General features: G+C 36.0%; 1 protein-coding gene across 5 annotated transcripts in view; it reads left to right on the forward strand.

Annotated features, from left to right (window-relative positions):
• CPSF6 (cleavage and polyadenylation specific factor 6) overlaps positions 1–13,254 on the forward strand; it is a 36,246-nt gene that overhangs the window by 11,194 nt on the left and 11,798 nt on the right. For 3 of the 5 annotated variants that reach the window (XM_038549974.1, XM_038549972.1, XM_038549973.1), the window contains exons 3-9: positions 2,081–2,184; positions 5,334–5,479; positions 6,371–6,544; positions 6,675–6,785; positions 7,233–7,737; positions 10,069–10,184; positions 10,661–10,814. In XM_038549974.1, coding sequence (XP_038405902.1) covers positions 2,081–2,184; positions 5,334–5,479; positions 6,371–6,544; positions 6,675–6,785; positions 7,233–7,737; positions 10,069–10,184; positions 10,661–10,814 — 1,310 coding nt within the window. The remainder of the gene's footprint in view (positions 1–2,080; positions 2,185–5,333; positions 5,480–6,370; positions 6,545–6,674; positions 6,786–7,232; positions 7,738–10,068; positions 10,185–10,660; positions 10,815–13,254) is intronic. The other 2 variants (XM_038549975.1, XM_038549976.1) reach the window with 1 other exon arrangement.

The following is a 13,254-nucleotide window of genomic DNA, read 5'->3' on the forward strand; positions in this document are numbered from 1 at the left end:
GGTCATTCAGCTTGTTTAGGTAGAGATTCCAGTTAAATAATATTTTGAGTTTAAATTAGATATCCTTTTTACTTTAGTACTTCTACATGTCCGCTATCCTAGTTTGACGCAGAAAAATACATGAGGTCTGAAACCAGAATTCAGAATAAATAATATGGCCTGGGAATTTTTTTTTTTTTTTTTTTAAGATTTTGTTTGTTTATTTGACACGAGTGAGGAGGGGCAAAAGGAGAGGGAGAAGCAAACTCTGCTAAGCAGAGAGCCTGACACTCAGCTTGATCTGGGATTTGAGGATCATGACCTGAACTGAAGGCAGATGCTTAACCGACAGAGCCACCCAGGTGTCGCTGACCTGGGATTTTTTAAAGTTTTAATGATTAGGGCTCCTGGCTGGCTCAGTCTGGAAGAATTGTGACTCTTTTTTTTTTTTTTTTTCTTTTTTTAAGATTTACTTATTTATTTATTCATGATAGACCTAGAGAGAGAGAGAGAGAGAGAGGCGCAGAGACACAGGCAGAGGGAGAAGCAGGCTCCATGCTGGGAGCCTGACGCGGTACTCGGTCCCGGGACTCCAGGATCATGCCCTGGGCCAAAGGCAGGCGCTGAACCGCTGAGCCACCCAGGGATCCCCAGAACTGTGACTCTTGATCTTGGGGTTGTGAGTTTTAGCCCCATGTTGGGTGTGTACTTAAAAAATAAAATCTTTAAAAAAGTAAGTTTTCATTAACTAATTTATATTACAAACTTGAACTTCATTTCTGCTTTTAAATTTGAAATCTCATTTATGGAACTACTGCTGTATACATTGTATTTTAATTTGGGTTTTTTATGAGACTATGAGATTATTGATTGGGAATTTTATTAACTGGGTGTTCAGTGTATATTATTTTATTAGTATAACTCCTAAATATTCATTGAAATGGTCCTATAGAGTCTACATCTCTACTCAAAAACATTTATTTATTTATTTTTAAGATTTTTATTTATTTATTCATGAGAGACAGAGAGAGAGAGGCAGAAACACAGGCAGAGGGAGAAGCAGGCTCCATTCGGGGAGCCCAACCCAGGACTCGATCCCGGGTCCTGGATCACGCCCTGGGTTGAAGGCGGCGCTAAACTGCTGAGCCACCCAGGCTGCCCTCAGAAACGTTTAGTACATACATTTGAAAGTTTAAAAATTGTCTAGAAATCAAAATTTGTCACTCGTCTTCCTTAGCAGCATTTTATTTTAAAATGTTCACAGTTTTAAAAAACTAACTACATCCCCAACCACTCAGTCTGAGCAGTTTTATAATACTGGAGACAGTGTAAGGGTAGTTGTGAGGAGTGCAATTCCTAAATAAGACTCTGGATCTTAGTTCTTCTATGTATTGTTTTTGTGATCTTGGACAAGCTTTTTAACTTCTCCATTGCACCATATATGAAATGGGAATAATAATAGGATGTATAATACTGTTTTAAGCATTAAATATTTGATATAAAGTACATGATAGGTACTCAGTGCATGTTAGTGGTTTTCGGTTTCTTTTTTATCTTCTACTCAAACATAAGGTGGAATTTATTTCCCTAAATAATTTGCTTTAAGGAGAGAAATGATAAGTGAGATTGGTTTTATTAAAAATTTAACATTGTAGCAGTTTAGTTGGGAGAGACCAGAAATTCTTTGAGTTAAAAAAAAAAATCTCTTATCTCTAAGGATATATACCTTCTAATTTCTGAAACTCTCATCAAGGGATGAAGTTAGGTCTTCAGGTGCTTTTATGCCATTTAAAAATTAAAGACTAGGGATGCTTGGGTGATTCAGCAGTTAAGTGGCTGCCTTCTGCTCAGGGCGTGATCCTGGAGTTCCGTGATCAAGTCCTGGGGTCCCTGCATGGAGCCTGCCTCTCTCTCTCTCTCTCATGAATAAATAAATAAAATCTTTAAAGAAAAAAAAAAAGACTAATTGGCAGTATCTCTAGTTAAATTTGCACTGAGCATTGACTGTCTCCTGTTTGTTTGAGTTTACCCTTAAAAACTAAATTGGAACAGTAAAAATCTAGGATGTTTTGATAGTTAATGAGGAGGAAATGTTTTACAGTGGACAACAGATGAAGACTTAACTGAAGCAGTTCATTCTTTGGGAGTGAATGATATTTTGGAGATAAAATTTTTTGAAAATCGGGCAAATGGCCAGTCAAAGGGGTAAGAATTTTAATTTCATTTTTTCCTTAATATGTAGCTAATGATTATAATTTTGAGAGCAACTGTTCCTAATACTAACTATACATATGCTTTATTCACATTGGCAGAAGGTTCTTGGGCAGAGATATGGGCACTTGCCCTAACTTACTAAAACTAGTGAAGCTAGGAGTGTAGACTGATTAGGCCTATTTAATTTTTCTGTTCCTCCCGCTGTGGTTGAAATGATTATTGAAATGACAGTTTGAAGAAGCATTATTCTCCTGTGATTAGGGATGGGCAAAGATGGGCAACTGGAGAATAATGTAGCATGAATGTTTGGTTTAATTTTTTTTAACTGTTAAATTATATAAATGAGATAGGATCATTAATAGCAACATTTTAAATACAGACACCCAGAAACAGGAATATAAAAAGCCACAAGCTCACTGTCTATACACAGTCACTCTTAATATTTAGTGACTATACTTTAAGGTTTTTTCCTCGTGCTTCTATTGTATTTTAAGTGCAAAAAAATTGAGAACAGGATTACAATTCACATGTTTTAGGACATGAGTAAAAACATATTTACCCATAAATACCACATCCTCTCTAATGTCTTAATTCTTTCCATCTTAGCTTATATGCTGCAGTAATTTATTTTACCATTCTTATTTTTGGTCATTTGGGATTTCAGGCTGCCAATTATAAATAATGTTACAGCAGGCATCACTTTATATAAACCTTGAGGTGCAGATTTTGGATTTTTAAAATTGCTAGATGCAAAATGATATAGAATATGCCTTAATATGCTTGTTTAATGTTGTTCAGTGTATTAGTGTATGTTAAGAATATTTTTGAAATATATTTGGAATCCAACCACTTCTCAAGAACTTCACTTCTCTTTTACCTGGTCTGAGCCACTGTTATCTCTTACTTGAACTTTGTAATAGCCTACCTGGTGTTCTTGCTTTCACCCTAAATCCCCTACAGCTTATGTTACTACACAGTGTAAACATTGGAAAAAAGTGACATCAATATTTGTCTGCTCAGATCTTCTTCTGTTGGGCTCCTATCACTTAGAGTAAAAGCCAGAATCTTACTGTGGCCTACAAGGCACTTTGTGATCTGTTCCCTACCACCTGTCTGACCTTATATACTACCACTCTTCGCCTTCCTTATACTGTTTCAGCCACATTTATCTCTACTGTTCCTCAAACACATTCCCTACCTGGGATTTTTATGCTAGTAGTTTCTTATTCTTAGTTTGTTCTTCCTCCCAAATATCCACATGGATCTCTTTCAATTCATTCAGGACTCTTGAAAGAGTTCTCTTTTCTCATCCATCATCCTATGCAAAATATTACCTTCTACTCCTTTCACTGTTTCCTTTCTTTTTTCTTTATTATAGTATTTTTTACTTACTGTCTTCTCTCCATTAGGTTGTAAGCTCCATGAGAGGAAGGATTTTGTTTTGTTCACTCTTGCGTCCCTAACCCTGGATTATGTCTGGCATGTAGGTGGTGGTGGTCACTAAATATTTGTTAATTTAATGAATTCATTAGGTTGTGTCTAAGTGTTGTGACCCAAGATAATCTTCTGTCACACACCAGAATTTTTCATTGACTAGAATAAGGGATCTAGTTAAGGGACCATTTTGAACATTGGAGAGAAGTTTTAAGCTCCTAAGAGCCTCTCTGAGAATAATCTAGAATATCCTATAACTGTATGAAATTGATAGTCATTCCTTTCTTTTCTTGTTTTTATACTTTTTCCACTTTTTAAAATTTATTTTTCGTAATTGAGATACATATAATCACATCCATAAAATTGACCTTTTATTTTTATTTTTTAAATTGTCCTTTTATTAAAAATGTTCAGTCTGATGGCTTTTGATATATTATCACTAATTCCAGGACATTTCATCACCCCCAGAAGAAATCCCATACCTGTTAAACAATTGATCTCTGTGGATTTGCTTATTCTGAACATTTCATAAAAATAAAATCATACAGTATGTGGTCCTTTGTGACTGACTTCTTTCACATAGCATAGTGTTTTCAAGATTCAGCCATTTTGTAGCATGTGTCATACTTAATTCTTTTTATAGATGAATACTGTTCCATTATATGGAAGTACCACATTTTTATTCCATCATTTGTTGGACATTAGGGTTGTTTTCCACTTTTGCTATTATGAATAATGCCCCATGACTATTCTTGTACCAGTTTTGTGTGCCCATATATTCAGTTCCATAATGTAGGTAGGTATACACACACACACACACACACACACACACAATAGTGGAATTATTGGATTATATGTTAATTCTATATTTAATCTTTGAAGGAACTACTAGATGATTTGTCAAAGTAACTGCACCATTTTACATTCCCATCAGCAGTGTATGAAATTTTCAATTTCTCCACATCCTCACCAAAACTTTCCATCTTTTTGATTATAGTCATCCTAGTGGGTGTGAAACAGTATCTCATTATAGTTTTGATTTACGTTGCCCTGTTAGTGATGTTGAGCATCTTTTTACAGTGGCATTATTCATAATAACCAAGAAATGGAAACAACCCAAATGTCCTTCAACTGATGAATGGATTTTTTTATGAATGGATTTTTTTAAATGTGCTGTATTCATATCATGAAATATTATGTGCAGCCATAAAAAGACATTAAGAATGATACATGTTACAATATACGTAAACCCTGAAAACAACTGCTAAGTGTAAGAAGCTAGTCACAAAGGACCAATATTATATAATTTCATATATATGAAATGTCCAGAATAGGCAAATTCATAAATACAGAAAGTGAATTAGTAGTTTCCTAGGGTTGGGGAAAGATGGGAGGAAATGGAGTGACAGCTCATGAATATGGTGTTTCATTTTGAGATGATGAAAATGCTCCAAAATTGATTGTGGTGATGGTTGTAAAACTCTGAATATACTAAAAGACACTGGATTGTACACTTTAAATAAGTCAAGTGTATGGTATGTTTTTCTTTTGAAAAAGTTAAAGATGAAAATGTGAACTTCTATAGATTTAAGAAATATTTTCATTTTTCTTACATAAAGGTAAATTCACACCATTTCCTCTTCAATAACAGTTGCTTTGTTAATCCCTCCTCACCTTCTACCCTTACCCCTTTAAACGTCTTTTAGGTTTGCCCTTGTTGGTGTTGGATCTGAAGCATCCTCAAAAAAGTTAATGGATCTGTTGCCTAAAAGAGAACTTCATGGTCAGAATCCTGTTGTAACTCCATGCAATAAACAGTTCCTGAGTCAATTTGAAATGCAGTCCAGGAAAAGTAAGCAATCCCTCAGAGGCCTTTATTAAAAGATGTGCATTTTAAGCAATGTTGTTAGTATTTGTTAGATATTACACTGGAGAAGTCATCATGATACTTAGTTCATTGGAGAATCCATTTTAGAGAGTCCATCCTTTGAATTAAATCTGGTTTATGACTGTGGTCCTGTGTACTGAAAACCCATTTCCATTTTTCTCTACATGTCTCAGGCCCATATTATACAACAATTTGCAAGTTCTATAGCCCTGCCATTCTTGTCCTGTCATTCCCATCCTAGAGCAAGGAAGAAACTACATTCTAATCCTTAGATTGAAGGACAGTTATGTGGATGTGTGTTGTGGTGGGGAGAAACCACTGGTAACCAGAAAATACTCGTTGATTTTCTGCGTGGCACCAAGATCTTTCACCACTTGGTAAAGTGAATATAGAAAAGATTTGCCATTACACACTTAGGAATGCTGTCACTTAAGGAGATAAGGTAGATGATCATGTAATTAACAGAAATTCAAGTGGTTGTTTTTCTTATTAGCACATAAGACTTAAGTGAAGAATATGTTATAAGATTTAAATAATTTTTGCTTACCGAAATTCGTATTTCTGTTGGGAGAATTTCAGGTCTTGGTTGCTGCAGAGTACTGGTATTTCAAAAGTAACTCATATTTACTCAGTGGAAATACACTTAAGTCTGGATATTTTGAGACTTCAAAAGAACTTAACTAGATGTGAACATTTTCTAACCAGTACTTCTCATGTAGTGTGGACAGACCTGAGGCATCTGCAATTTAGTATATAGCATACTTGAACTTTGAAATAGATGTTTCTAATAGCAGTGGTTACATTTCAGAGGACTATTTTAATAAATGCTATTTATGAGTATTTGGATGTTTGCAGCTACACAATCAGGACAAATGTCTGGGGAAGGTAAAGCTGGTCCTCCAGGAGGCAGTTCACGTGCAGCATTTCCACAAGGTGGTAGAGGACGGGGCCGTTTTCCAGGGGCTGTTCCCGGTGGGGACAGATTTCCTGGACCAGCAGGACCAGGAGGGCCACCCCCACCTTTTCCAGGTAAAATTTTTCTTAAATTACCATGGATAAAATGTGTCTACCTTAATACCTCTTTTCCTTTTCTCTCTTTTTCAAGTAATGCATTATTAATGTAACTTACTCTCCTTGTTATGCTATTTTTGGAATCCAGGAAATTTGATCAAGCATCTTGTTAAAGGAACTCGGCCTTTGTTCCTGGAAACTAGGATTCCATGGCATATGGGGCACAGCATAGAGGAAATACCCATTTTTGGCCTAAAAGGTCTTTATTTTTCTCCAAACTTGCTTGACTTATATATAGAATATTTACATCCGTCTTATTTTCTTACCTCTTAAAAAATCCTTTCAAGACCATTTTTCCTTGTTTCACTTTCTAGCTTGGCATCAGAGTAGAATATAAGGTGGGTGATTTCACTGTAAGAAATGTGTGTACGCTGAAAGATGGAAACTCTCTCTAAGCATTGTAATCTTCTTTATTAACGTTTTTTGTTTCAATAGTTTTTCTTAAGCATAAATTGAGCTAGTTACATTTGTAAAGATATACTTCACTTTTGTAGTTGTTAGTGTAGCATTTACCATACGGGTTTCATTTAAAGAGAAAGAATCTTGGTCTGTGAGTTGTGCTTTAAAAGTATGATCTTGGCATACCGGTTGTAATCCCTTACTGAAGTGTTTTCTCTCTTTCTCTCCTCTCTCCTCTGTTCTGTAGCTGGACAGACTCCGCCACGTCCACCCTTGGGCCCTCCAGGCCCACCTGGTCCACCGGGTCCTCCACCTCCGGGTCAGGTTCTGCCTCCCCCTTTAGCTGGGCCTCCTAATCGAGGAGATCGCCCTCCACCACCAGTTCTTTTTCCTGGACAGCCTTTTGGGCAGCCTCCGCTGGGCCCGCTTCCTCCCGGCCCTCCACCTCCAGTTCCAGGCTACGGCCCCCCTCCTGGCCCACCACCTCCACAACAGGGACCACCTCCACCTCCAGGCCCCTTTCCACCTCGCCCACCCGGCCCTCTTGGGCCGCCCCTTACACTTGCTCCTCCTCCGCATCTTCCTGGACCACCTCCAGGTGCCCCACCACCAGCTCCACATGTGAACCCGGCTTTCTTTCCTCCACCGACTAACAGCGGCATGCCTACATCAGATAGCCGGGGCCCACCGCCAACAGATCCGTATGGCCGACCCCCACCCTATGACAGGGGTGACTATGGGCCTCCTGGGAGGTAAGTTAGTGTGTATTTAGGACCGTGGATTTGATTGGCAAAAGATATTCCATGTTCTCATCACTAAGGTTTTTGTTTGGCTGGTTTTTTAAATTATGACCTTTTCCCCAGATACTAAATTTTCTATATTGTTTTCTCTTGTTTGAAGAGGCAGTGTCATCTGATGAAAGACAAACAGCGTTGGGAATAAACTACCTCTGCCACTTAATAAAGACGCATGATTTAGAGCAAGTCACTAAATCCTAGGGATTCATTTCCATTATTTTTTAAGTTAAAAGAGGTTAATAAAGATATTTAAATGAGCAAGTGGGATTCTTAAGCTACTTTTAAGATTTTAAAGTGAATCTCATTTACCATTGGTGATACTACACAGAGCACTAAAGTTTCTTCATTTTAAGAATTAGATCAGTTTATTATGTGAGTACTAATGATTATCTCATGGTGATTAGGAGTCCTGAGTGGCAAATTACTAACGTTTAATTAAAATGGGAACATTCGATAATTTACAAGTATATTTGGGTAGATAAAGGCCTATAAAACACAGTTTTTATGGAAATTAAAATAATGGTGATCCTTGGAGAAGAGCTAGGTGGAAATCACTGTTCAAGTAAGTGATCTCTTAGCCCCTTTCAAAAGTAATTTAAAAACTATCCATACTCGAAACATAATTTAGAGAGCTAGGTTTGTCATCTCTAAGAACTATTTGAATTTGCCCCCTTTAATTTCCTCTGAGTTTATATTTTTAAACTATCACTGTTAAACTACCTTGTATTTCATTTTGTCTGATAATGTCCTGAAGGAATGGATTTGAGAGTCTGCCTAATTCCATGCAATTGCACAGGCACATGGCAGTAAATTTGATGTTGTAAACAACGCCCATTAACCATTATCTGTTTGTAGAGGTTGCATCATTATAACTATTAAAAATACTGTTTAGGGGCGCCTGGGTGGCTCAGTTGGTTAAGCATCTGCCTTTGGCTCAGGTCATATCGTCAGGGTCCTTGGTTTGAGCCCCATGTTGGGCTCCCTGCTCATTTGGGAGTCTGCTTCTCCCTTTACCATCTGCCTCCCTATCCCCTTGCTTGTGTGCGTGTTTTCTCACTCTCTTCTTCAAATAAATCTTTTTAAAAAAGAAAATACTGTTTCCTCTAGAAAACAGTTAAAACTGCTGAACTAGTAATAGTAAAACTTTTTGTGTTCAATTCCAGTGAGTGATTTCATATTATTAAGTGTTCACCTTTAGTATGTAAGAATGGGTTAGATGACTTAGTTTGTTTAAAATTTGAGTTTCATACCCTTTTCCTAACCTAATAGAATTTGTGCAGTATTAAATTTTCAAGAATGGGGAGGTGGTTATTAATGACTAATCTTTTTTTAAAAAATTAGAGAAAACTCATCTTACATGAGAACTTTTAAGGGTGATAGGATGGGCACAAGTCACATCATTTGGTTAAAAAACATGTATTTTGAACAACTTGTAATTTGCTCAGGATGTTTATAATTTGGGGAGTAATAGTAATACCTTAGAAGCATGTAAAAGATTAGATTAGCTATTTCCTCATTTCAATGAAATGAACTACTGCCTCCCTTAACTCAGTGTCCTAACTAGTAACTCAGATGGCAAAAAGCTTTCCTTTTCCTATACTGTACATGTACACTTTTTCTTTTTTAAGTATAGTGACACAGTGTACATGTACAATTTTTAAAGTTGTCAAGCAGCTATAGAAAATTTTAGCATTTAATTCATTTTTTTCAACAGTTGTTTATACTTAATATCTTTTATTTGCCAGATGCTTTTCTGGAAATTCAGTGGCAAACAAGATGGTCTAAGATCTTGTCCCTGCCTGAAGTTCTATTAATTAATCAGACGTTTGTTATCCTTCTATTGTGAGTTGGGCCCTGTGCCTAAAGGATGATTGTAACCAGATTCCTTAATTGTATAGAGCTGTATTTTTTACTGTCAACGTTTAAAAGCATATATGTAAATGAAAGTTATAGTAACAAGTAACTATCTTATATACATCAAAATAATTTATTATTTCTCTTTTTGGGTGCCTGAAGAATATTGTGCATATGTAAATACATTATTTCAGGCTTCCAGAAAGACAAGATTTCTAAGTTGCTACTTTATTTCAGCTGAAAGATGGTAGTGTAAGAGAATTTTGCTTAGACTTTTTCTCTTTATAGGATAAATAGTATGCTTCGCTCTGGGAAAGTAACTACTTGCTCTGAGGCACTTGTCAAAAGCAACTACTATGAATTGTTTTATACTGTTATGACTAACTTAGAAAATTTGTTGAGTACAATTTAAGGTTTATTTTTATTTTACAGGGAAATGGATACTGCAAGAACGCCATTGAGTGAAGCTGAGTTTGAAGAAATCATGAATAGAAATAGGGCAATCTCAAGCAGTGCTATTTCAAGAGCTGTATCTGATGCCAGTGCTGGTTTGTATATTTCTTCCTATATTAATATTTCTTATTTGTGTTATTAGAAAGGACCTAAAACTATGTGCAATCTTAAAGATTGGTCATTTACATTTAGTACTTACTATGTTCATATTCCCAAATCATACCTATGTTTATTTAAAAGACATTGAAAGAAGCTATATGTCACAGTGTAATGAAAAGATCCATAATTTAAAATTTTTAAATGTAGATTTAAATTTTAGTCCTGACATTTAATGGCTTAAGTTTGATTCTTGTATTTACAAATAACTTGTCTTATACAGCTATAATAATAACAAATCATGCTAATTTAACGCATAAAGCTGTTTCCACATGGTGAAACACTAAAATTAAGACAGCTTCTGTAGTTATTTTAGTGCTCTTTTATAAAACACTTTATCACTCTTATCCCAAGTGGTTTGGTGGTATTTTGGAAATAATTTATTTGATTTTAACCCCTCTCCTTTCCCTCATAGGTGATTATGGGAGTGCTATTGAGACATTGGTAACTGCAATTTCTTTAATTAAACAATCCAAAGTATCTGCTGATGATCGTTGCAAAGTTCTTATTAGCTCTTTGCAAGATTGCCTTCATGGAATTGAATCCAAGTCTTATGGTTCTGGATCAAGGTAAAACTTTCCTGTCTCATGTCTTATTTAAAACTGTTACTTTTAGGGATCCCTGGGTGGTGCAGCGGTTTGGCGCCTGCCTTTGGCCCAGGGCGCGATCCTGGAGACCCGGGATCGAATCCCACGTCAGGCTCCCGGTGCATGGAGCCTGCTTCTCCCTCTGCCTGTGTCTCTGCCTCTCTCTCTATCTCTCTGTGACTATCATAAAAAAAATAAAAATAAATAAAAATAAAAAACTGTTACTTTTAAAATAACAAAAAATAATATGTCTGGGACTTTAAAGTAGGACTTTGATTTTACTTATTACTGTTTATGCAACAGCTAGAATGTTTTTTGTTTTTGTTTTTGTTTTAAACATTGAATCAAATGCCAGGTGTTTGCTTGCTTCTAAAACCCTTCAAAGGTTTCTGGTTACTCTTAGAATAAGACTGTAAACATTGAGACACTGTATGATACCTTCCTGTCTTTCCAGCCTCATTGTGTACCTTACCCCTTGCTCACTATTCTCTTGTCACAGTGGTCTCCCTTCTCTTCCTCTTGATACATCAACACTTAATCACCTCACTGCCTTTATACTTGATATTCCTTCTGCTGGGAGTCCTTTTCCCTGGCTCTTCATATAGCTGTCTTCTTACTCTTCATGCCTCAACTCAACCTGACTTCTAGGAGAGGTCTTCTCCCAGGTTATTCTTTTTATTTCTTTCATAGTACACCATAATCTTTTTTTTTTTTTTTTTTTTTTTTTTAAGATTTTATTTATTTATTTGAGGGGAGGGAGAGAAAGAGGGAAAGAATCCAAGGCAGACTCTGCGTTGGAGATCCTGACGCAGGGCATAATCTCATAATCCTTAGATCATGACCTAAGCCAAAACCAAGAGTTGGACCCTCCACTGATTGAGCCACTCAGCAGGCAACACTGTTCTTTATTATTATTGCACATTTCTTTTTTTTTTTTTTTTTCACTAGAACATATGTTGAAAGATGGAAGGGGCCTTACCCGTCTTGTTCACAACAATATTTCTAATGACTAAACAGTGTTTTATTGTTGTTGTTGTTTTTTAAGATTTTATTTATTTATTCATGAGAGACACACACACAAAAGCAGAGACACAGGCAGAGAGAGAAGCAGGGTCTATGCAGGGACCCTGATGTGGGACTTGATCCCGGGTCTCCAGGATCACATCCTGGGACGAAGGCAGGCACTAAACTGCTGAGCCACCCAGGGATCCTCTAAACAATGTTTGGTACAGAATAGGTGCCAAATAAATATTTCTTTGAACAAAGGAATTAATGAATGATCTGTTATTTTCTAATTAGGTAATTCCTTTTTTTTTTAAAGCATTGTAGCTACCTTTGAAATTTTACATATATTTGAAAGGTAGTAGATCCTTAATCTCTACGAGATATTCATAGATCTGTCCTTAGTGTATTTTATCTGGTGTAGAGTATTCATTAAGATAAGGGAAAGGAGCTTTTCTTTGTCATGGTCCCCAATTTCCTAATGAGTACCTTTCTGACCCAGTGTAAATAAGAATCTCCATAGCTGAACAAAATTGTCATAGCTGAAGACCATACGTTTACATAGTCTCCTTTTTAGTTTTTTAAGCCCTACTTAATAAGAACTTCCTTGATCAAGGAGCTTAGCATCTAATGATGTTTGCTAAGTCTAGCTATCTGGTGCAAAAATACAAAATGGATATTTCATCTTACAGTTACTTCCTTATTGTGAATTTCAGAAAAGTATTTTAAGCAGTTTAGTTTGGTCAAATTACCTGTTTTTTTGATTTGTGTTTGAAAGCAGCTAAATGAGACATTGCTTTTTATTGAATAAAATGTGAATAGTATTGTAGTATTTTCTAGTGGTCATAAGTACTAAGTTTTGAACTTTGCTTCCCATCATGTCCCGCAGCTCTCCATCGCACACCCCTGTAGCTAGCAAACATACATATTATTGGAAAATTTCTTAAGGGAGTAGCACTCATGATTAATCATATTTGGGTTAGTTATAAAAGTAAAATTGATAACTTACACATAGGTTTACGAAACCTGTTAATGGGTGGTAATATTTATGTATTTTAAGTCTCATAATCTCATGAATTTTATGTCTGAAAAACTACTTTCTATACATTCTTTAGTTTGAAACAACATGTCCTTTGAAATTTTTTCTCTTTGACCTTTCTGTTTTTTGTTCAGTAAACACTACGTGTTTGTTTTAGGCTATTAGATGTAATAAGATGTATTGCCCCTGTGTGTCTGGTTCCCAGTTTGGGGGTGAATATTTTTAAAAATGGAACTTCTAGTTCATGCTTGTTAGATGAGTTGGTAAATCATTATTGGAAGTTCAGGATATCCTAAGTCTAAACTAGATTTGTAAAGAATTTTTTGCCTTAGGTACTTTTAAACACTGCTATCCACTTACAGAGAGCATTAATCCAGTAAT

This window comes from Canis lupus, chromosome 10 (genome assembly GCF_011100685.1).
Source record: "Canis lupus familiaris isolate Mischka breed German Shepherd chromosome 10, alternate assembly UU_Cfam_GSD_1.0, whole genome shotgun sequence".
NCBI classification, from domain to species: Eukaryota; Metazoa; Chordata; class Mammalia; order Carnivora; family Canidae; genus Canis; species Canis lupus.